Raw genomic sequence first — 22,742 nt, forward strand, 5'->3', positions numbered from 1 at the left:
CTCCGAACAAAAATTAAGGTTTTTAAGGCAACCGGTTAAGCCTGAGGGAATCAACACTGATAGCTATGACAAAAATCCCATGCGAGAACACAAAACCACAAGAGAAAAGGCTTTGTGTTTTCCTGATACCTTCAAAGAGGTAACACAAGGAGCAGAGCAAACATCTTTCAATATAAAAAATTTTGTTTAGAGCCAGGTGGTAATGGCACACATCTTTATAATCCCAGCATTCAGTTGGCAGAGGCAAGCAGATCTCTGTAAATTTTCCTAGTCTATAGGGAAAGTTTCAGAACCAAGGCTGCACAGAGAAACCCTGTCTCCAAACCCCCCCCCCCACACACACACACACAAAACAAAACAAAAAAAAAACATACCTGGAAAAAATTATTTTTAGTAGCATCTGTAATTTCAGTTCTACATAGAAATGGTTAGTTTTGTACAACAGGGTCAAGGAAAACACATCTTACCAAAATTAACACACTTTGACACACCAGAACCAGAAATCATAGATCTGATGTTAAAAAAAATTAAGTCATTTAAGAGACCTGTTCTTCTGAGGTGCTATAGACATGCTACATAAGGGTAAAGTAGAGGCATTAAAACCAATTTTAGATTGGATGTACTTTTATTTAAATATGACTCTAAATGTATCAGGTTTCTGATGGCTATTTTATTTCTGATTTTAGTCAACCATACAAAACACCCCGCCCCGCCCCATCCCCCCCAAAAAAAGCATTTTTAAAAGGCGACCATCTATTTTAGTTCCAGGACTCTATGATTCATGTCTAGGAACTAAAACTCAAAAATCTACCTCACAGTTAACTGTGCCTTTTTCTATTTTTATCAACAATTTGAAAAAACTATAAAACTGACATATACTCTTTTCACTTTAGTGGTATTTATGGTAAAGGGGAACGCAATGAGATTTGTTGAAATCTGGCAAATGGAAAATAGCAAGCATCCTTATATATATATCATAGCGCCTTTAAATTGCTGTGACAGAGTGGCCAGATGGTCAAAGGTCCAACACAGGAAAAATATCACATGGCATGTTTCTTGAACAGGACTAAGAGTACAAAAAAAACTAGCCTGACAAGATAAAACATAAGAAAATGAAGCTTATCACACATCCTTCATTAATTTCAAAACTACTAACAGTTAAGAAATTCTACATTTATTATGGTAGAATACAGTAATTCCTTCTAACATACATCTTATTCAAATTATAACAGGATCAAAAAGCTTCTCAAAATTTAATGAAGGTAAATGGGTTGGCCCAAGCCTTTAATCCCAGCACTGAAGAGGCAGAGGCAGGCAGATCTCTGTGAATTCAAGGCCATTCAATTCTACACGGTGAATTTTAGGACAACCAGGGTTATACAGTGAGACCCTGTCTCCAAAATAAAAACACGTATGTGTGTGCGCGTAAACACGCACAGAGATACTCTCTGAAGATTAAAGATTATTGAGTAAAATATATTCACCGATTCTTTTTCTTTATTCTATAAACCAAATCTAGACACAAATAACTAAAATTTATAAGGAACACAATTATTGGAAATCAAACACAACATGCAAGTAATTTCAAAATAAGCAATTAAATTTGAAAATAATTCTATTTTAGACAACATTTAATCCTGAATCTGAACAATAAGTCAATATAAATAGAACAGGTTAGTTAGTGGATACCAATAACTTGAAGTTACACTAAGCCAAGGAAAGCAGATCATTGAAACGTAGAAAAATTAAGCCGGGTGTTGGTGGCTCACGCCTTTAACCCCAACATTTGGGAGGCAGAGGCAGGCGGATCTCTGTGAGTTCAAGGTCAGCCTGGTCTATAAGAGCTAGTTCCAGGACAGCCTCCAAAGCCACAGAGAAACCCTGTCTCGGAAAAAAAAAAGTAGAAAAATTAAAAGAGTTAAAGCCCACTGCAAAATATTACATAAAAACAAAACTTTAACAATACCATGGAGTGGCATATGCAATCAAATGAAGTGTGTGACCTCTAAATCCCAAGGCACAGATAGCACAGTATAGAAAAGAGCTGTTACATAAATAAAACAAAACATAGATATGTATGTATGTGTATATACACACATGTACCTCCATCCTTCTTCTCCATTTCGTCCCTAATTAAAGGGGAAGTAAGTATCACCTTCAAAGTCAGTGTGGGCTCTTTTGTGTTCCGAATTACAATGGAAGCTTCACTTATACATTGTTCCACTTGGTATTTCTCTTCTGTCAGTTTCTGAAAGTCATCAAGATTCCAAAAACATTCAATCATATTAAAATCTCTAAGAGGGGACACTTATGCTAAGTTTGTGAATATTATTAACTATCAGTATCACCATGTCAAAAGAGTAAATGAGATCCACAACTGTTAACTAGTTCCTTACTTCAGGGATAACCTCTCTCAATGTAAACAAACCTAGTCTCCATTACTCATAAAAGGATCATAATGTCAACCATGCAGAAAACTATGAATAATACTTAAAACCATTTTTTATTCCATGTAAAGTGTCACCAGCAGCATTACAGCAGAATATAATTATTCTTTAAATTATTACTATAAATTATTATAGCTGGAAATGCTCTCCAAAATTATAGCACTGTTGACAAAACAATCTGAACAACTACTTGCCAAGGACTTATGACTATACAGATTCCTAAAGTAAATCAAGAAAGTATGAATGAAAAGATGTCTACTTATAGTCACATGAAAGAATGCATATAAACAGTTGCCTTGTATAATTATAATAGATCTCAGAAGTCACTCCACTGAGACTTATCATTATGAGATACTCCAAATGGCATCCACAGGGAAACTTACATTGCTTCCCCCAACCCCCCAGACATGGTTTCTCTGTGTAACAGCCTGAGCTGTCCTGGAACTAGCTGTGTAGACCAGGCTAGCCTGAAACTCAGAGATGCACATGAGTGCTGGGATTAAAGGTGTGTGCCACCACCACCCAGCACATCGCTTCTTTAAAAATACCTAAGAGACAAACATTCAACCCTGGGGCTTTCATAAAATAATCCAAATTGTGTATTAAATATTATTAGACATTAAATTAAATTGTAACTAAATAAATCATACAAGGCATTTCCTAAAAATGGACTGGTGGAAATAATAAAAAGAACTCATTTATAAAAAATATCATTTTAATATTAAATACTTCCCAAAAAATCAGAACAAGAAAACTTATTACCCTAATGTTGAACAGAAAAAGCCAAAGAAAGACTTCACCATGAATGGAAGAACCAGAAGTGAAATAAACAACCCCAAAAAACAAACAAATTAACAAAAAAAATTTCCATTCATTCCACCAATGGGGGGAGGGGAAACATTAAAGTTATCTATTAGAGATGAGTTGGCTATAGAGTACTTACCACATAAGCACAAAGACAAATCTGATCCCAAGACCCACATAAAACAATAAACAGAGCTGGAGAGCTGGCTCAGTGGTTAACAGCACCTGCTGCTCTTGCAGAGGACCAGGGTTCAGCTCCCAGCACCCATATGGTGGCTCACAGAGGACCTGATGCCCTCTTCTGGTTCCTCAGGCACCACACACATGGTTCACACAACACAAAATAAAAATAAATACATTTTTTAGAATAATAGGCACAGTTGCCTAGAAATCCTGACTGGGGAAATGGGTACAGATGGATCCCTGAGGCACAATGGCCAGCCATCCTGTCTATCCTCATTTAGGGAGTCTCAGGTCACACCAAGAGACTCTGGTGGACAGTGCTTTGAGCAAGAGGAACAAACCAAACAGTCCTCTGTTCTCCACATACAAGTGCACACATGCAGGCACGCGCACACGCACACGCACACAGATCACAGGGTAGCTATTTGACCTGGAGAGGTGGCTCAGTTGTTAAGAGCATTGGTTGTTCTCCCTGGGTTCAATCCCCAGCACCCACACAGCAGCTCACATTCCTCTAACTCCAGTTCAGGGGACCTGACACCCTTACCAAATAAATGCAGGCACAACACCAACACACATAAAATAAATTGTTTTTTTAAATTAAGGTATCTATTGTAAGTCAATCTAAAATTGTCAATTTTTAGACACATCCAAAGTTATAAACATAGTATTTGTTTGGACTAGACTGGCTTCAAAAGTTACTGGGTTTGTCATCCGCTGCCTCCTTTGTTCAAAAAAACTCTAAAAATCACCCTGAAAAAGAGTACGGAGAGAAAAAAATGTGTTTCCACGTCAATTATATTAAGGCAGTAAGTAAATAACAAAACTGTTCCTAAAGTATTCAGAAAGTAAGGTCCTATCATAGATTATTATTACACACACACACACTAAACTAGCAGAATAGCTGTGTATATGTATATGGCTTACTGTTAACATCAGTGGACAATTAAGATTAACACTTTCCAATGAGATGCAACTTCACCCAGATACAGAAAATTCATTGTATCATTCCAACCTATAATGACTATGTTAAATTGAAATACATGTCTCATAACATCCAACATTGGCCCTAAGTGTTCAAGCCTCTGTCACCTCTTCTAACATAACCCTTCAAAAAAACCTCAGAATACTTATGACTTTTTAGTCCTCTCTAGCCTAGAAAGCTAGAGATGGCTCAGAGGTTAAGAGCACTGGCTGCTCTTTCGGAGGTCCTGAGTTCAATTCCCAGGAAGCACATAGATGGTTCACAATCATCTATAATGAGATCTGGTGTCCTCTTCTGGCATGCAAGACATACATGCAGGCAGAAAACACGGTATACATAATAAAGTTTTTTGAAAAAGTATCATTATGAAATTATCTACCATTGCTTTGACTCTTTTTTTTTTCTCCTTTTTTTGGTTTTTCGAGACAGGGTACATAGGCTGTCCTCAAACTCAGAGATCCACCTGTCTCTGCCTTGCAAATGCTGGGATTAAAGGTGTTCACCACCACCACCCAGCTGGACCTTTTTAATTGTATCTCACCAACTATTCCAAGTGTTTTATAATAGTTTAAAACTAATGTCCTTATTTTGGTAAACATATCCTGAGTATAAGCCACCAGAAATGTGCTTTTTAAATATGGGTTCCTCATTGACCAAATCATGCTAGATTCTTTTTGATACCTATCCCTAACTTACCAATTCTTGTTAACAGTCATCAAGACCACAGTTTCTCAACTCTTTACAAACTCTCAAATGCAGTTAAACAGACTTACCTGAATCTGAATAGGAAGGTTGTCTTTGACTGTGTTTAGCAGGGTTTCCGTGGGTTTGTCTTTGCACATTAAAACCAGCTCCAGGTCCATATCATCTTTAATCAGCAAGCCTTTTGCAACTAAGCCAATCCTCATGACACCACACAATGTCCGGCCACCCTGATCCCTACAAAAAGCCTGTATTAGTATCTCTATAACCTATTTCCCAAGCCACAGTTAATCATCACTTGGCTTCCTGAATACCTATATAAGTAAACAATTATGTACACTCAAATATCCAAAAATCTACAAATTAAGTATCAGACTTAAGGCTCTCACATTTATTTAAAGTTACTTTTCCCTAAAAATTGAACAAGGATCATATGTCACACTATAGGTTTTTCAATTCATTATGATATCTCTATTACTCAAGAATCCCAAGAATATTGAAACCCCTCCAACAGTTTGTCTGTTTTTAAACTTCTGTATTTCTTAGCAGTAACTAAAGAACATATGAGAAAGACGGGGAAAATAGCTCAGTGGGTAAAGTGCTTGCCATACAGCATGATAACCCGAAATCTAATCCTCAGCACCCACAAAAAAGTTGAGTACAGGAACATTGAGGAAGAAGATGTGGTAACATTCTCTGGTAATTGATGGCCAATGAGAGACATTTTAAACCCTTAAAAGAATGTGTCACAAAGGAAGAGTGGGAAAGGCAGAGATAAAGAGAACCCACCATCAACCTGTGGTCTCAACATGTGAAGCACACACACCATGTACTCATGCATGCACATACACACACCATACCACTACCCTCACCACCACCCAAACACACATTATAAATAAACTTTTTGCTTTTTAAGTAGCATGTCAATGCCTGAACTTAAACTCAGAATAGTTGACCATAACACTTAGGCTCTTTCTTTAAGTTCTGTGGTTGCTTCTCAAGGAAACAGTTACAATTAGAGATGCCAGCAAGATACCTGAAGATTTGATTTGGCTGGATTGGAGGAGGTGGTGGTTTAGAAGCAAAGAATCACCAGTTAGTCAAAAGTCAGTGAAGTTGAGAATGAAATGAAGACAGTACACTGTGATGCCAACTAGACAGGAAGTTATAAATTAACTAGGCACTCAGTGCCTGAGCCATCATGAAGATTTAATAAAGACAAAGCAAGTCAAGATGAAGATGAGTACAAGCAACTGTTGGAATCTGTCAGTCACCTTGGATTGGTTTTGACTCTATAGAACTAAACTGGCCCTGTAGACCAGGCTAGTCTCAAACTCAAAGATCCACCTGCCTTTGCTTCCCCGCAACTGCTGGTATTAAAGGCATGTGCCACCACGACCTGGCTCATAAAGCTTTTTCTGATTACTACAAACAATATTCTATCTCATCCTCCTCTGTACTTTAATTTATCCAAAGGAAACTGAAGCAAAGATATGAAGGAAAATGGACGAGATATAGCTCAATGGTAGAGTACCTGCGTAGCATGCTCAAGTCCACTCCTTCCTAAGTAAAGGGAAAGAGGAAGCAAAGTCTGGAAGACAGACACAGAGACTACTTTGCCAACACACGCATGCACTCACGTTCTCAGAGTTATCTTCAAGTTAAAATTCATTAATGACTCTGAGTTAACTCTCTTCATGAGCAAATGTGAAATGGTGGAAATTTAATAAGTAAAATGTTTTTAAAAATGAGTAAATTCTAAGCATAAAAAAGAGAAACAGTAATAACAGACTAGCTGATTTATTGAAAGATAGCATGAAAAATAATCTGGAATAGTAGCTAGCACACAGTAAATGTAAGTAGCCATTGTTAGCTCACTTATTAAATTCTAAATCACAGCAATGGCATGTTTCATCTTATCATCCCACATATAGAAGACAGCATGATTGAGCAAAGAAACTAATTCCTAATTCAAAAGTCCTGAACTTAAATAATGAATTTGAGCCGGGCGTTGGTGGCGCACACCTTTAATCCCAGCACTTGGGAGGCAGAGGTAGGTGGATCTCTGTGAGTTCGAGGCCAGCCTGGTCTACAAGAGCTAGTTCCAGGACAGCCTCCAAAGCCACAGAGAAACCCTGTCTCGAAAAACCAAAAAAAAAAAAAAAATGAATTTGAATATAAGTTACTGAAAAACAAGCAAACCAGTATTATAATAAACTACTTAGAACTGGGAAAACAGTTCTAATATTGCCAGTCATATGAAATGAGACCTAGTGCCACTGATGTGACTGTGGCATCAGACTGTATACAGGCAAATGATAGATTCAAGGAAGAGAGCACAGAGAACAGCTCTGCCCGGTGTCACTGATCGTCATGCTCTTTGGAGCAATTATGATAGACCAGGAACCCACATATGGGAATCCATGGAACACAGCACTAAAAAAGACACAGTGGCCCCTGGTTTACAGAGAGTAACAAACATCTATCTGTACTCGTTGAGTTCCACCACAAGGGGGAAAAAAATCATAGACAAGCACTCAACCTGGGATTTCTCCACAAATGCAAAGACTTTACACAGACAAAGAGGAGTTTCCAAACATAAAGTTGTATTTTAAAGACTAAATGAAAGTGCGGAGCATATATTCTCTTAAAAACATTTAATTAAAGCATAGTAATTTCATCTAACTAAGCAAAACGTCTTAATTTTTTCTATAGCTATGCCAATCTCAAAAAAAATTAGAAGATTCATTTAAAAGGAACAAATTCCCATGAAATATATACTCAAAAATAATAAAGAGTAGGAAGGGGCATGTTGTGTATAAAATTTTTTTTAATTTTGAAAAAGCAGTATCAATACTACAATTTAAATCTGGAAACTATTAATGACTTAACTTGCATATGAACTATAATATATACAAAGAGAAGCAACTATGTGGGTCCCTCGATAAGCTAACCATTGGAAAATATCAATGAGTACCAAATTAAAGAATTACCATTTTAAACATTCATATTTGAGGAAAAACTAGATTACTTACAAGAACCTACAAACAGAGACATAATCCAGTGTGCCAGTTACATGGAACAGTCAGTTGCTATACTCTGCAGCATGAAGCTCACAGCTTATCTTTTCACTAAAGAGGAAAAGGCTGCACTATTTTCAGTACAGACCATCCACCCACCCACCAACCCTCTCCTACTCTTCCCTGTCTACTTGCCACAGTGATGGAAACAGAACTGAAATCTGAGAGGACATTCTTACTTTTCACTTACATAAGCCATGGCTAAAGTTGTATTTTTAAACCCATAAATATGGTATAATCAATCAAATAAACTTCATTGCCTACAGTAGGTATAGACTTACTCTAATCACAGCAACAGTACTCAAAACAGTATCTCCGAACTATCATGACATAAAACCTCATGATCTGACTGCAGGCAGCACTGTGGTTTCATCTTATGGGTTGCCACTATTGCTACATTACAACACTTCTCATGTAACTATTAGAAGGCCAGGCTTCCATTAGTCCTTCCTTCTACAAATAACACAAAATGAACATCAACACTGTGTAACAGATACTGATAAGTTCTGTGAATTAACAAGGTAAATATAGTTAATGCTGCTAGCATATTTTCCTATATCTTCTATGCCATGATTTCAAAATGCGTGACAGAAACAGTATGTTTTTTTGTTTTGTTTTGAGACAGCCCTGGATGTATTGAAGTTCACTCTGTAGACCAGGCTGGTTTCAAACTCACAGAGATCAGTCTGTCTCTACCTCCAGAGTACTGGGACTAAAGGTGTGTGCCATGGCATTCAGCTAGAAATAGTATTTTTATGACTTTCTCAAAATAGAAAACATTAGTATTTACTTTAGGACTTGGGAGGCTAAACCAACACAGCAAATGATATATCATGAAGGCCTGTAAGGACTATCTTCTCTTTCTGATTCTACTTATTACTCTTCCTCCCTTTCCTACAAAATGTTACTCAGCAAAAAAAAAAAAAAAAAAAAAAACACCAGGAGATATTTACTAGCTTGTTTATGCCATATACGATAAAATTCAAAGATCAGCAAGCACATCACCAACTCAATCCAGAAGGCCCACACGCTTTTCTAAGCAGAGCTTGACAAAAGCTCCTCAACACTCACTTGGAATAGTTTTCCACAGCCTCATCTTTCTTTACTTCTGTCTCCCCCTCAGTTTTTGGGCCTTTATTTGTTTCGTCCAGCCAATCGGAGACATGTTTAAGAGCACATTCAACAGTAGACACCATATTTTGAACAGCTTCAAGTTCCTCTGGAGATGGATAGATTGTTGAATGTTTCACCATAACATGGCGATCGTCATTGGCAAAAGATCTAATAGATCTCTGTCAGAAGGAGGGGGAAAAAAACTTTAACAAAAGGAATGTTACCTTGAAAGTTTAACATAAGTGTTTTAAGTCAACATAGCACCAACTGACAACCCTTGTAAATCAGTTAATGTTCAAACAATAAAAATATGTTCCCAAATGGGAAGTAAAGTCCTACTTTATTAAACCACACCCAAAACAATAGGAGTTATTTCCCTCGTGTGACGAGAGGGCTCATATCAGTCACACTGAGTACTGTACACACTTGGTCTTTATGCTGAGCCTGTGCTTTCTGATTACCCCTTCCCAAAACAAAACAAAAAAATCATCCATACTGTATGACATTGTAACTTCAAGAAGCTCTAGAAATGCTAGGCAGTGGTGGTGCACACTTTTAATATCAGCACCCGGGAGGCAGAGGCAGGAGGATCTCTGTCAGTTCGAGGCCAGCCTGGTCTACAGAGTGAGTTCCAGGACAGCCAGAACTATTACACAGAGAATCTCTGTCTCAAAAACAAACAAAAAAATTTAAGGACCAAGACACCAGAGATAATTACCTCATCTAACATCATGATCAAGCTTCTTTAACATTCACTCCTTAGTATATCCAACAATTGATTCTTTTAAAACCATATAAAAGAGGTGGGTACCTTTCAAGTTAAAACATTCATGTTTACAAGTTACTTAATTTTCATGAGAAATCTGCACTTCATGTGAAAGTCTAGACAGAAATTAAAGTTCAAGATTACTAAGCTATAGTGATTTGTTAATGCCAGTTTTATTATATTATTTTAAGCATTCTTACTCTTTGTATTTTGTGAGTTATGGCATAGAGTAGCTTGAACTCCAAATGTGGCTTCTAATCTTTTTTTTTAAGTTTCTTGAGACAGGGTCTCTCTGTGTAACCACCATGGCTATCTTAGAACTCACCCTGGACTCAAACTCACAGAGATCCCCTGCCTCTTCCTTCTGAGAGCTGGGATTAAAGATGTGTGCCACCACCACTCAGTTCTAATCTTTTCTTTAAGTTTATTATTAATCTCATATCTGTGTGGGTGCTTTGCCACACAGCGTGTATTACATTGGACACATGCAATACCCATGAAAGCCAGAAGAGGGCATCGGATTCTACAGAACTGGAGTTACAAATAGTTGTGAACTATCCTGTGCTTGTTGAGAATTCCAATCCAGGTTCATTGTAGGAAATGCTTTCAACCTCTGAGCCACCTCCCTAGCTCTGTCTAATCTTTTCTAAATAGTAGAAAAGTCTGACAGCCTGAGTTTGGTCCATGGGACCCATACAGTAGAAAGGAGAGACCCAACTTCTGTAAGCTGTCTCTGACCTTCATACATACTTGTCAAAACAGTAGAGCAACCACATTTATCCTAGGCACTGAACCCAAGATACCTGTTCACTATCTACCCTTACTGTTAACATTCCCAATTATATATTATATAATCTTTTATAATTAAAAAAAATGAAAGAAATACCGGTCATCACCCACCATGGTTTCCTTTGATATTTTAGCTTCTTTTTCCGATCCTTTTCTCTCTTTCTTGTCGTCTTCACTAGACACTGTTTTGTGTGACAGTACCTCCTCATATGCCTGAATCCCCTGACTGCTCAGTGTCAAATATAATCAAAGATGTCTAAAAATTTTTCTCTGGATTACACCTGCAAGAAAAAAGAAAAACAACTTTTCAACTTGTCTACAATTAGTTTCAAACCTAAATGTGGAGCCCATAAACATGATCCATGTTGATTTCTGACAGGCACAGGAGGAGAAATCTTGGCTCAAGAAGAAGAGAACAAGAGAGAAAGAAAAGGACACACTTGGGGCAAGAAGCAAGGCAGTCACCAGTAAGACATGAAAATCAATGACAGTAAGGTATACAGAAGGAAGAAAAGCTAAAAGCCCTGAGGCAAAAGATTAAAAAAAGAAACAGGTTAATTAAGTTAAAAGAGCTAGCCAGAAACCAGCCTAAGTCAAGCTGAATACTCCTAACTAATAGTAAGTCTCCATGTCATGACTTGGGAGCTGGCCGGGGGCCCAAACAAGAAAGCCTGGTGCATGCATGGGTGCTAGGAATTGAACACAGCTCCTCTACTTGCTCTTAACCACGATGTCATCTCTTGAGCCCCCCCTTTTTTTTTTAATAATTACATTATCTCAAACAAAACTTGCCTGGATCCAGAAAAACCAACCTTCCTAGTAGCTACAGTATGACAACTGGATCCCTAAGTATATTTGCAAAGCAGGCAGACTCACTAAAGAGTCACCACCTGAAAAGGCAATACTGCTACTAATAGTAGCAGTGCTTCAACTAACCATCAGAATTACAAAATTACCACTTTGTTCAGACCCACAAGAAAACTCAATACATAAAGCATCATAATATACCACTGTTTTTACCATGATACTTTCCCACTTAATACTGCCATTACAATGACAGTATATGTTGGCATAATCTTTATCCTTTGTTTTTAGGATTCACATTCAGAATACTTTTTCTGGTTCTGTTTCTTAACTCCTTAAAAAGACAGGGATGGGGACGACACAGGATGGGAACGACACACACACTCAAGCATCCCCTTGATCTATATATATATTCATGACCCAGACTTGAAACTCTACTACATTTTGGCTTCATTTCTTCATTACTCCTGGATATCCATCCACTCTCCATTCTCTTGGATTATCTGTCAGAAACCTTAATAATCATTCTACTACCCATATTACTTCATGAGATTTTATTTTACTACAGATAAGAAAAAACAATAAATTCTGAGTGTGGTTGAAATATGCCCTAGTGGTTGAAATATGCCCTAGCTATATAAATAAACAAGGGCTAGATCAAGACAAATAGATCCCAGGCTTTAGCAATGCAGCTATCAGAATAAGAAAGCCACAGACAATGCAAAAGAAATAGCTTCCTCTTTATCTAAATAGTAGTCTGGAAGTTTGCTTCAAATATGGAAACCCTGTCCGGTGGTGTAATATGGTTTACGATTTATTAAAACCATTGGAGATCAAAATAGCAAAGCAGACACACTAGTTAGCCACAGAGGTCAGGCAGTGGTGGCACACACCTTTAATCCAAGGATTTAGGAGACACAGACAGATGGATCTCTGTGAGTTCAAGGACACCCAGGGCTACAGGACACAGACTCAGTCTAAAAGAGTAACAAAGCCCATGCCTTTAATTGTAGGACTCAGGAGAGGTATTTAAGACAGGAACAGGGTCTCAGAGCTGGCATTCATTTTCCAGCCACACTCAGGATAGGAGGAGACTGATTCTCTCCATTCGAGATGAGGAGAAGCAGCAGTCTGAGGTTTGGAGGAAACAGGATCACCATTTCAGTCAGAAGGTAAAAGCTAATGATTGGCTGCTTTGCTTCTCTGAGCTTCAGCATAAGTTTGAACCCCATTATCAGTTTCTGGGTCTTTTATTTTTCGTGTGACACTCTCCATACTACTACCAGTAACAGGTTCTTAATATTATAGTTGGCCTGTTAAAGAAATTCTTTTTGAACTTTGGAAATTTAACTCCACTTAATATTTACAAGAAAATGTAGGCTGACATCAAACGGCACTCAGCTATGACCTACAAACACGACTTATTCCTATCTTACAACCGATTTCCCCTAAATGATTTACAAAAATCTCCCTGAAATGAATGAAATTTTGATAGACAGACAGACACACACACACACACACACACAGAGAGAGAGAGAGAGAGAGAGAGAGAGAGAGAGAGAGAGAGAGAGAGAGAGAGACGATAGGTTCAAATAAAAGTGTGATTACTGAACGTAGCACATGAAGAAGAGAATGTGCAAGTACTAAACAATTTCTAGGAAAGAAGTATCTCAAAAATGTCCCTTTCACTAAGACTATAACATCCATATAAAATCCAAGTAGTCTTCAGCACCTCCCATTCTCAACACTATTTTATTCTACAGGAGTCAGCCACTCATTATGTGGCTGTGAATCCAGTAGCGAAAAAGATTGCTCTATGTTCAGTAAGAACTGAAAGTCTACAGGAGAGATGACTCAGCCAATAAGCATATCAAAAACTCAAAAGTCAATTAACTTTACTCTGTAAAAGGGTGAAGCTATTAGGCCAGCAAAATGAAGGAAGACCAATGAAAGCAAACAAATCAAGAACAACACGACAAGGAAACTTGTGATGTTTCAATGGAACCCTGACCACTGATTTTCGTCAAGGTTAACACAGAGAGCAACAATTCTGTGCACATAAGAACCTTTGACAACTTCACAGTGTGACAATATACATAATAACTCAAAATAAAAGCAGTGTCTACAGATCACATTGGGGAGGGGGCTATAAATGAACTTATCTCATTCAACTTCACAGTTTACAAATGAAACAGAATAAAAAATCAAGGTTGCACTACTAGCCAGACACAAGTCATATACAACATGGCATATCTTACAGGCATGTCCAACATGGGTCACATGCAGCCAATGACAGCTACAATTGCAGTCCAACACATAATCATAAACTTGCTTAAAATACTAAATTTTGTGAATTTTTCATAACTCAACTGTGTGGTTTTATTTTTAAGCATGAACTTTGTAAATGACAACATGTCACAATGTCAAAAGCTTGGGCACAATTGATAAAATCTAAATCACAGCCCAAGATTTTTGCCTCACTTATCAATCTGATTTTAATGGGGGAAAAGGGGAAAACAGGGTTAGGAGGAATGAGGCAGCCAAAGGATCTGGGTTCAATTCCCAGCACCCACATAGCAGGTCATAACCATCTACAACTTTATAGCTCCAGGGGAATCTGATGCACTCTTCTGGCTTCCATGGGCACTACTCCTGATCATGGCATGAAAGCAAAACATCACACACATAAAGTAATTTTTAAAATACTTTAAGTCAAGTTGTATTTTGTACAATCTAAACAACCAGGAAGAAACCAAGAAATATTTTTCAGAGAGTTTATCTTTTAAAAAGTCAGTTTAGTGGTTTAAAGTCTAGTCCTGAAATTAAAAACATAAAACATAAAAACAGCTGCATCCAGTGAAGCAGTGCACTCCAATAACCCAGCATGAGGAGACTCATAGGTTTAAGTTGTGTGTGCAAGCATATATGTGTCCACACGCATGGGGAAGCCAAGGGACAAATGTCCTTCCTCAGATACTGTCCATGTCAACGGTTTTTGTTGTTGTTGTTTGTGGTTTTGGTTTTTCTTTCTATTTTTTCCCCAATTTGGAAATAGGGTCTTGGCCATGGGCTCACTGATTAAATTGGCCAGCTGGCCATCAAACTCAATCCCCAGGACCCACACCGTAAAAGAAGAGAAGCAATTCCCACAAGCTGTGCACACATAAACAAGGTGGGCTGTGGTGACACACGCCTTTGATCCCAGCACTTGGGAGGCAGTGGATCTCAGTGTTCGAGGTCAGCCTGGTCTACAGAAAAAGTTCCAAGACAGGCTACACAGAGAAACCCTGTCTCAAAACCTATTCTCACTGTCCCAAGATAGTATTTAATGACTCAACCCTATTCTTGTCATGTATCTTTCAATTTTAATAACCACAAAAGGAGGTTCTAAAAGTCTGGCGTGTTACTTTATATTCTTGTCATCTACAGATCTCCTTTCCTTTCCTGTTTTAGATAACTACTCCCCGCCAGGCCAGGACTTATCATCTTGTAACCTGGCTACCAGTTCTTTCACAGTTCTTCCTGCTTTTCAGACCCTCACTTCCATCTGTAACTTATTCAAATTTACAATCCACCATTTGCAATTCACATCAGCAGTTCCTTTCCTCGCCTCACACAGCAGCAGCCCTGGTTAAATCCTCTCAGCTAGCAGGCCAGTAACTGTGGGCAGCTGAAAGTGAGAGGGGCAGGGGTATCAGCAGCAAGCTTCTGTATGTCTTTCTCTTATTGGTTGATGAATAAAACACTGATTGGCCAACAGCCAGGCAAGGAAGCATAGGCGGGTCTACCAGACCAAGAGAAAGCTGGGGAGAGGAAGGCAGGAGGAGACTTCTAAGAGACACCATGTTGAGACCGGGAAGATAAGAATGCACCAGGCATTCTGGTAGAAGACCATGTAGAAATACATAGATTAGTAGTTATGGGTTAATAATTAAGAGAGAGCCGGCCGGGAAGAAGCCCTAGCTATTGGCCAACACTTTAATAATTAATATAGCGTCTGTGTGGTGAAGGACATCGAGACCTGGAGGGACTGAAACTTTCTTCAAAACTAATGAATGGCCTTTTTATCTATCTCAGCTTTAAACTTCAAGGACTCACAAGGAAGAGCTCCCACAAACAAAGGTGGTGCCCCCTCCTCTGCATTTAAAATGCTAAATTTGTGGCTGGAAAGATGGTTTCAAGCACTTGCCCTTCTGATCCCAGCACTTGCTTAAGGGGTTAATCCCCACCTGTAACTCCAGCCCCACCCACAGAACTCCACACCCTCTTCTGGCCTCCACTGGCACACACATAAACACACTTTTTTTTACAAGGAAAATGCTGTTTCCTATTGTGATGTCCCAGCATTTGGAAAAACAAAATCCCTGGTAAAGTTACCAGCAACCTGGGCTCTAGGTATGGTCCAGTGTTCAAGGACTGCCCCAACTAAGAGGCAAATAAGAACCCTACTGAGAAAATAGAAATATTCAGCTCTTTCACTTTTTTATTCCATTTTTCTTTATTTTGTGTAAAGGGAGAAAGGAAGGTTTGCACACGCCACAAGGTACATGTGAGAGTCAGGCTGCTTCTCCTATGTGCCTTGTGTAGCTCAGCTTTCTCAACCGTCATTTCTTCACATCTTCTCTTAACTTGGAAATTTTTTTCCTACCTCCTCACATTCCACAAGTCACCCTGCTTCCTTTTTCATTCAACATGCCCTCATACTAGTGCATTTTTTTTTCCCGTTTTTACGAGACAGGGTTTCTCTGTATTGTTTCGGAGGCTATCGGTCCAGCCTGGCCTCGAACGCACATACTAGTGCATTTTAAACCATGTGTTTTCCTTCCTTTCTAGTACTATGAATGAACTGTCTCCACGCCTATATAATACAAACCTCGGAACTTAAATCCTACGAGCTCCTAACCCCTGTACTCAACAGGCCTAACTGGCCTGTCATCTGCACCATCATTTCCTCCATTCTACTGGAGCATGTCAGCAGCCCACATTACACTTGTAGCCTTTTTAAAAAGGAAATTTTTACAAATCTTTGACCTCTTGCATGGCTATACCTACAAACCTGTTTGCTTTTTGTTTTGTTTTGCTTTTAGTTTTTCAAGGCAGGGTTTCTCTGTGTTATTTCTGGCTGTTGTGGAACTTGTTCTGTAGACCAGGCTCACCTTGAACTCTCAGATATTTGCCAGCCTCTGCCTCCTAAGTGCTGTGATTAAAGGCATGTGCCGCCGCCGCCGCCGCCGCCGCCACCACCACCACCACCACCACCGGCCTACAAACCCATATTCCTATTTTAAGGGCACAATTCTTTGGGTTTACAATTTTGGTTGACCTCCCCCCCATCCAATTTCCTCTAAAATCCACCCAATCGCTTCTGGCAAGAGTACTTCTAGAAACAGGTCTGGCCACAATCCCCTGAATCTACATACTGTGAGGGCTGTAAATGACTTCACTCTGAGCTGGCATTTCAGCAATAGGTGTCCCCTTACTTGCCCCACTTCACTTCCCTTGCCCTCCACGCAAGACACCAATCTCTCTATTCTCATCCAACTTCACGTTAGTCCATTGCCTCCCTTTCTCCAAAACTTCAGATCTCAACAACTACATTCCTGAAAATGCATCCGCATACTACAGATTCCTAAATTCCTATCAACCCAAGTGCACACTCAAAGTCAAGTATATAAACACAGAGGCCTGGATGCTTCACAAACACACAGAGCCCACTCCTCCAATCCCAATTATCTCCTTCCCTCCCCCTTTTCCTCTCTTCCCTCCACTCTACACCTCCATCCCTCTAACTGCTTAGGCCAAACTCCTCTCTTCCATCAACAAATCCTTTTATCTTTAGCTTCAATCCTATCTTCCATAAGACTGAATCACCAAAATCCCTCATCTACACTATACTATTGATTCCAACATGTCTTTTTTTTTTTTTTTGGTTTTACGAGATAGGGTTTCTCTGTATTGTTTTGGAGGCTGTCAGTCCAGCCCGACCTCGAACTCACAGAGATTCGCCTGCCTCTGCCTCCCGAGTGCTGGGATTAAAGGCGTGCGCCACCAACGCCCAGCTTGATTCCAACATGTCTTAAGTCCCCCCACATAGTATTGGTTCTCAGAAACAGCAGAGTTGTTTCTTTTAAAATCTCAAATTAGGTCGCAGCGTATCTTTGCATGTCTGAGCAAACACTTGTTAATAATTAAGGATACAGATCTCCAATGTTCTGACTCTCACTTCCTGGCCTCTTCTCTCAGTCTTCACACTCACTGTGTTGGAGCCACACTTGAGGTCCACACTCTGGGACCTTTCTCTTTGCTAACAGTTTACCCTCGTATCCATGTAACTCCTTCCCCCACTGTCTCAGGACTGCATTCAAATGTCCCATTATCATAAACCCAATTCCTGATCAGTCCACAGACAATAGAATGCCCTCCCAAATACACCTGCTGTATTATTCTCATACATATGTATCATTGGTACATAAAAGCTCTACTATTACTTGTGTTCTACAAGTATAACAGTTCCTGGTGCAAAGGAAAAATTAGAATATCTCTAAGTATTTTCTTACATGGCACTGCATTTAATGCCCACAACAGTCCTGAGAAGAACTGGAAAAAAGAACAAATGGCACAAATGTATTTTATAGCATGAAGCACACGTAAACAAACATGTTTGATGTCCCCATGAGCATATGAAAGTATGGTCCTGGCAGAGCCACTCCTGCAAACAGTGTCCCTAGAATCCTTCTGAGTTCACATCAATGTCCCCATGAGCATATGAAAGTATGGTCCTGGCAGAGCCACTCCTGCAAACAGTGTCCCTAGAATCCTTCTGAGTTCACATCAATGTCCCCATGAGCATATGAAAGAGCAGGGATTTCATTTTGCACAATAATCTGTGAAAGTTCAACTTGACATTTTTCCTTTAAACCATACCCAAGCATGGGAACAGCAACTCAACTGTGTGAACCATAGCAGCTGTTGGTTTTCTTCTCACTGAAAGGCTGTGATATAGGTCATCAGAAGACTATCTTTAGAATTTCCAGATCCTGTGAAAATTCTGACCAAAAGGAAAAAGGGGGTGGGGGTGGGGAATGTGTCAACAGTTTAGTGTTCCAGTATTTCCTGTCCCCTGCACCTGATTCTGCACACTTATTCTAGAAGAGTAAATCAACACCCTGGTAAACAAGCCAGCATTATTTAATTCTCAAAAATTCTTCTGCTGGTATTCTGCAGAACAGCTTGACAAAGAAACTATCTAAAGATGAAATAAACACAAATATTTCTCTTAATCAAGCAGGTTTGCAAAAATGACTAGAAAACCTGCTATCTACCTCTCAACACCCAATAAGGTTAAAAATTAGCAATTTAAAAGAAAATAGAGGTTTTGTTTGCACTTTGGCAAAGTAGGTATTTTTGCCATCAAAAAGGGTTTAGGTTATACAAAAGTGCTGAATATTACAAAATATATTAGGCCCTTCAATAATCCAACTTAACTTTCAGCTCTTGCCAGCACTCACTCCCTTTCCCTGATACCCTCATCAGGATAGAAGCTGTGTATCTAGGTCAGGACCTTTTCAGGACATCTCAGTGTCTCTGGCTCATGTGTCGGTATTGTAACTCAGCCCTTTCACAAACTCCTTCTAAAATGAATTGACATCAAATCACAAGATTGGTACTACTGATAATCTGTGAAAAGTGCTAGACTTAAAACACTGACAGAGACTATGAGCAAAAGAAAGATGACAGGCTATATAATGTAATTAATGTAAAAGGAACAGATTTATAGTCAGATTTCATTCAGTTACAGCTAGTCAGTTCTGAACAAAGCCTCCATTCATAAACTCACAAAGTGGGTTGCTAAGATGGCTCATCAGGTAAAGGTGTTTGCAGACAGTTTGACAACATAAATCCACCTCTGGAACACATGGTACAAGGAGAGCAACAACTCCAAAAAGCTAATATATAACACATTTATTGTAAGGCAGACTACACTCCGATTGTTTTTTAGGTAGTTTGTTTAAACACAATCCTATGATAAATGACAACTCTCTAAGTACACATAATATGAACAGATTTAACTTATTCCTTAAAATACTATGATATTACAACACAATCATATTTTACAAAAAACTCAGAAACAGACAACAAAGGAAATATGAGCATTATTTCAGAACCTGAACATTTTGGAATTATTTCTAGAAAGTAAAAATGAAATCATATGAGTTTATTGGGTGAGATGCATACCAAAGTATTTTACATATGAAATTTTATGAAAAAATCTCAGATTTTTCTTTAAATTTTTCTTTTAAATGACTGAGTGAGGGGGCTGGAGAGAGGACTGGATGCTCTTCCAGAGGACCTGGGTTCAATTCCCAGCAACGACATGGCAGCTCACACTGTCTGTATCTCCAGTTCCAGGGGATCCAATACCTTCACACCAATGCACATAACAGGCTATAAGCAGGGAGAAACAAGAAATCGCTCTCTTGTCTGCTGAGATGCTAAGGAAAGGTGTGCTGTGGCTTGCTCCTTCTCTCTGATCTCTCAGCACTTCCCTCTATATCTGACTCCAGGTTTTTATTATCTAGACCAATTAAGAACTCAGTTTACATTTTGGTGCCCCAAGCTGGTTGCCATTTTGTAGGCAGAGTTTCTGTTAAGCCTGCTCCTACTGCCCTTCAGCCACAAATAAACAGACTTATAAACTGTTTAGTCAATGGCTCAGGTTTCTTATTAGCTAGCTGTCTCTTAACTATTAACCCATTTCTATTAACCTAAGTTTTTCCACATGGTCTTATCTTACCAAAGACTCTTGCTCCCTCAGCAGCTGCATGGCATATCCCTTAAGACCTCTCTCTGTATCCTCTCCCCCAGAATTCTCCTCGTCTCACAGCCTCGCCTATACTTCCTGTCTGGCTACTGGCCAGTGTTTCATTCATCAACCAACAAGAGAAACACATATACAAAAGGACATCCTCCATCAACCATATGATAGGACACTTGACCTACTTTATGCAAAACAAAGAAATATCCGTTCACGGGGCTCCAAGCCCTTCTGATTCTGCTAATTACTGTTGGCTCTTACATCATTGATATAGTTACTAAATAGTAATTCCTATTTGGTTACTATTAAGCTAATAATTATTAGATCCAAATATAAATCAGTACCCATCATAGAGTCAAGGATTTAACCCAGGATACAACTTCAGGGGGGAATGTTAAACCCCAACTTAACCTGTAAGTTTCACCTGCCCAAAGACCAGGTAACTTCCTGGGATTCTGGGAATTGTAGTTCTTGAAAAACGTAACAAGCCAGGCGGTAATGGCACACAGCTTTAGTTCCAACACTAGGGAGGCAAAGGCAGGTGATCTATGTGAGTTCAAGGTCAGCCTTGTCTACAGACTAAACTCCAGGACAGTCAAGGCTACACAGAGAAACCCTGTTTTGAAAAAAAAAAAAAAAAAAGACAAAGTAAAGAAAAAAAAAAGGAAAGATAACAACAAAACCTCACAGGCCTATGGATTCTATACATACAAGCACCACCAACAGGTGTCTCAGCACCACATGACTGGAAATTTTCCAGATGGTGGTCCTGACCAAATTTAATCTTGGTCAGTATCTAAAATGCTAACAAAAGTCTGCTTACATTTGGCCAAAATGGTGCAACTGGCTTTTCTGGTGAATTTCAGGATTAATAGTTCCCTCTCCATGTGTGCACAAACATTTTACTCAAAAGTTTTCCATGATACACTGCTTTACCACAGATTCAACAGCAACTTCTTCCCTCCCTTTTTACTATGGATTCCTAACATGGAATATTTTCTTAATTATTATTTATTTACAAATTTGAATTAAATGAAATGTGGACTAGGAATGATATATAATATGTAATTTTAAAATGCCAATGTGATAGGAACAGACCCTAAGTGAATCACATCATTATTTATAGTTAATACATCTTCAATGGTGTTATACTCCCAATTAATTACAAAGATATGAAAATAAAATCGGGTTAAAAATGTGTATCCCATATACATTCTGCTACTGACCAGAATTATACCCCCACACTCTGTGTTTTAGGCACTGGGATGAATACTAATAAGCAGTTAACTATAACAACAATAGATTATGTATAACACTTTAAATAATGTCTACTGTGTTCCTAGCATTATTGTATACACACTGCACACATTACTTCATTTAATCTTTACAAAATGTATAAGGGCTTTTAATTATAATTCACAGACCCAAACCTGTACATTTTTTAAAGGATACCTGGGATTAGAGAGGTGACACAGTGATTTTAAGAGCTACTCTTCCAGTAGACCTGAGTCCAGTTCCTATAACCCTACCAGGCAGTTCACAATTACCTGTTGTTCCAGCTTTGGAGGGTGCCCTCTTCTAGCTCCATAGGTACAAGGATATGAACAGAAAAACATACACATATAAATAAAAACTAAAACTTAAAAAAAAAAGAACTAAATTACCCACAATAGGCAGGCATGGTAGAGTAGTGGGTGTTTGTGGCAGGTGTGGACAGGTCCCACCTGACTCTACCCTGTAAAGTCCTGAAGAAATGGCCCTGGTGAGGGGTGTCTGGCTGTGGTGACAGAGCTCCATCCTCCGCCACTAGAAGCAACATTGGTTTTCTCTGTGGTTGGACAACACACTGGTTTACTACCACGATGAGATGGCACAGACCAGGAGGACCGTGTGGTTATCCACTTCAATATTCAAGACATACAGTGTACAGCCCCCAGAGGACAGGCCCTAGACGGCCTACTGACAGTGACCCTACAGAAGGCTGCCCCCTGCACCTGTGTGAGGAGACCTGGTATGATGCCACAGCATGGAAGGGCCCACCCACCCAATGCACACTAGGCTACATATGTCCTGTGCTACTATGGGTCACCTTATGCAGGACCTGGTATGACGCGTGATAGTGAGAGATGGCCTTGGGCATACTCTCTGTGGCTGCCGCAGGTGCTGCCAAAAGGCTCACTCATGTGAGCCTTACTGGTTCTGAGCCCTGCGGCGCCAATCTCTGGACATGCACGTGGAACACAAGACCCTTTTC

At 39.2% G+C, this 22,742-nt stretch overlaps 1 protein-coding gene and 1 pseudogene across 6 annotated transcripts in view; one reads left to right on the plus strand and one right to left on the minus strand.

Annotated features, from left to right (window-relative positions):
* Positions 1-22,742, minus strand: part of LOC101828751 (spermatid perinuclear RNA binding protein) — a 105,268-nt gene that overhangs the window by 52,706 nt on the left and 29,820 nt on the right. For all 6 annotated transcript variants that reach the window (XR_005873204.1, XR_005873203.1, XM_013122027.3 and 3 more), the window contains 4 exons: positions 10,981-11,150; positions 9,273-9,493; positions 5,193-5,358; positions 2,104-2,248 (listed from right to left, as the gene is read on the minus strand). Coding sequence is in view for 4 of the 6 variants with exons in the window: in XM_013122027.3 (XP_012977481.1) it covers positions 2,104-2,248; positions 5,193-5,358; positions 9,273-9,493; positions 10,981-10,983 (535 nt within the window). In the remaining 2 variants the exon portion in view is untranslated. Of the gene's footprint in view, positions 1-2,103; positions 2,249-5,192; positions 5,359-9,272; positions 9,494-10,980; positions 11,151-22,742 lie in introns of those variants that run through there.
* Positions 22,242-22,598, plus strand: LOC110343109 (annotated as a pseudogene).

This window comes from Mesocricetus auratus, unplaced genomic scaffold, assembly GCF_017639785.1.
Source record: "Mesocricetus auratus isolate SY011 unplaced genomic scaffold, BCM_Maur_2.0 Super-Scaffold_100047, whole genome shotgun sequence".
In the NCBI taxonomy this organism is placed as follows: Eukaryota; Metazoa; Chordata; class Mammalia; order Rodentia; family Cricetidae; genus Mesocricetus; species Mesocricetus auratus.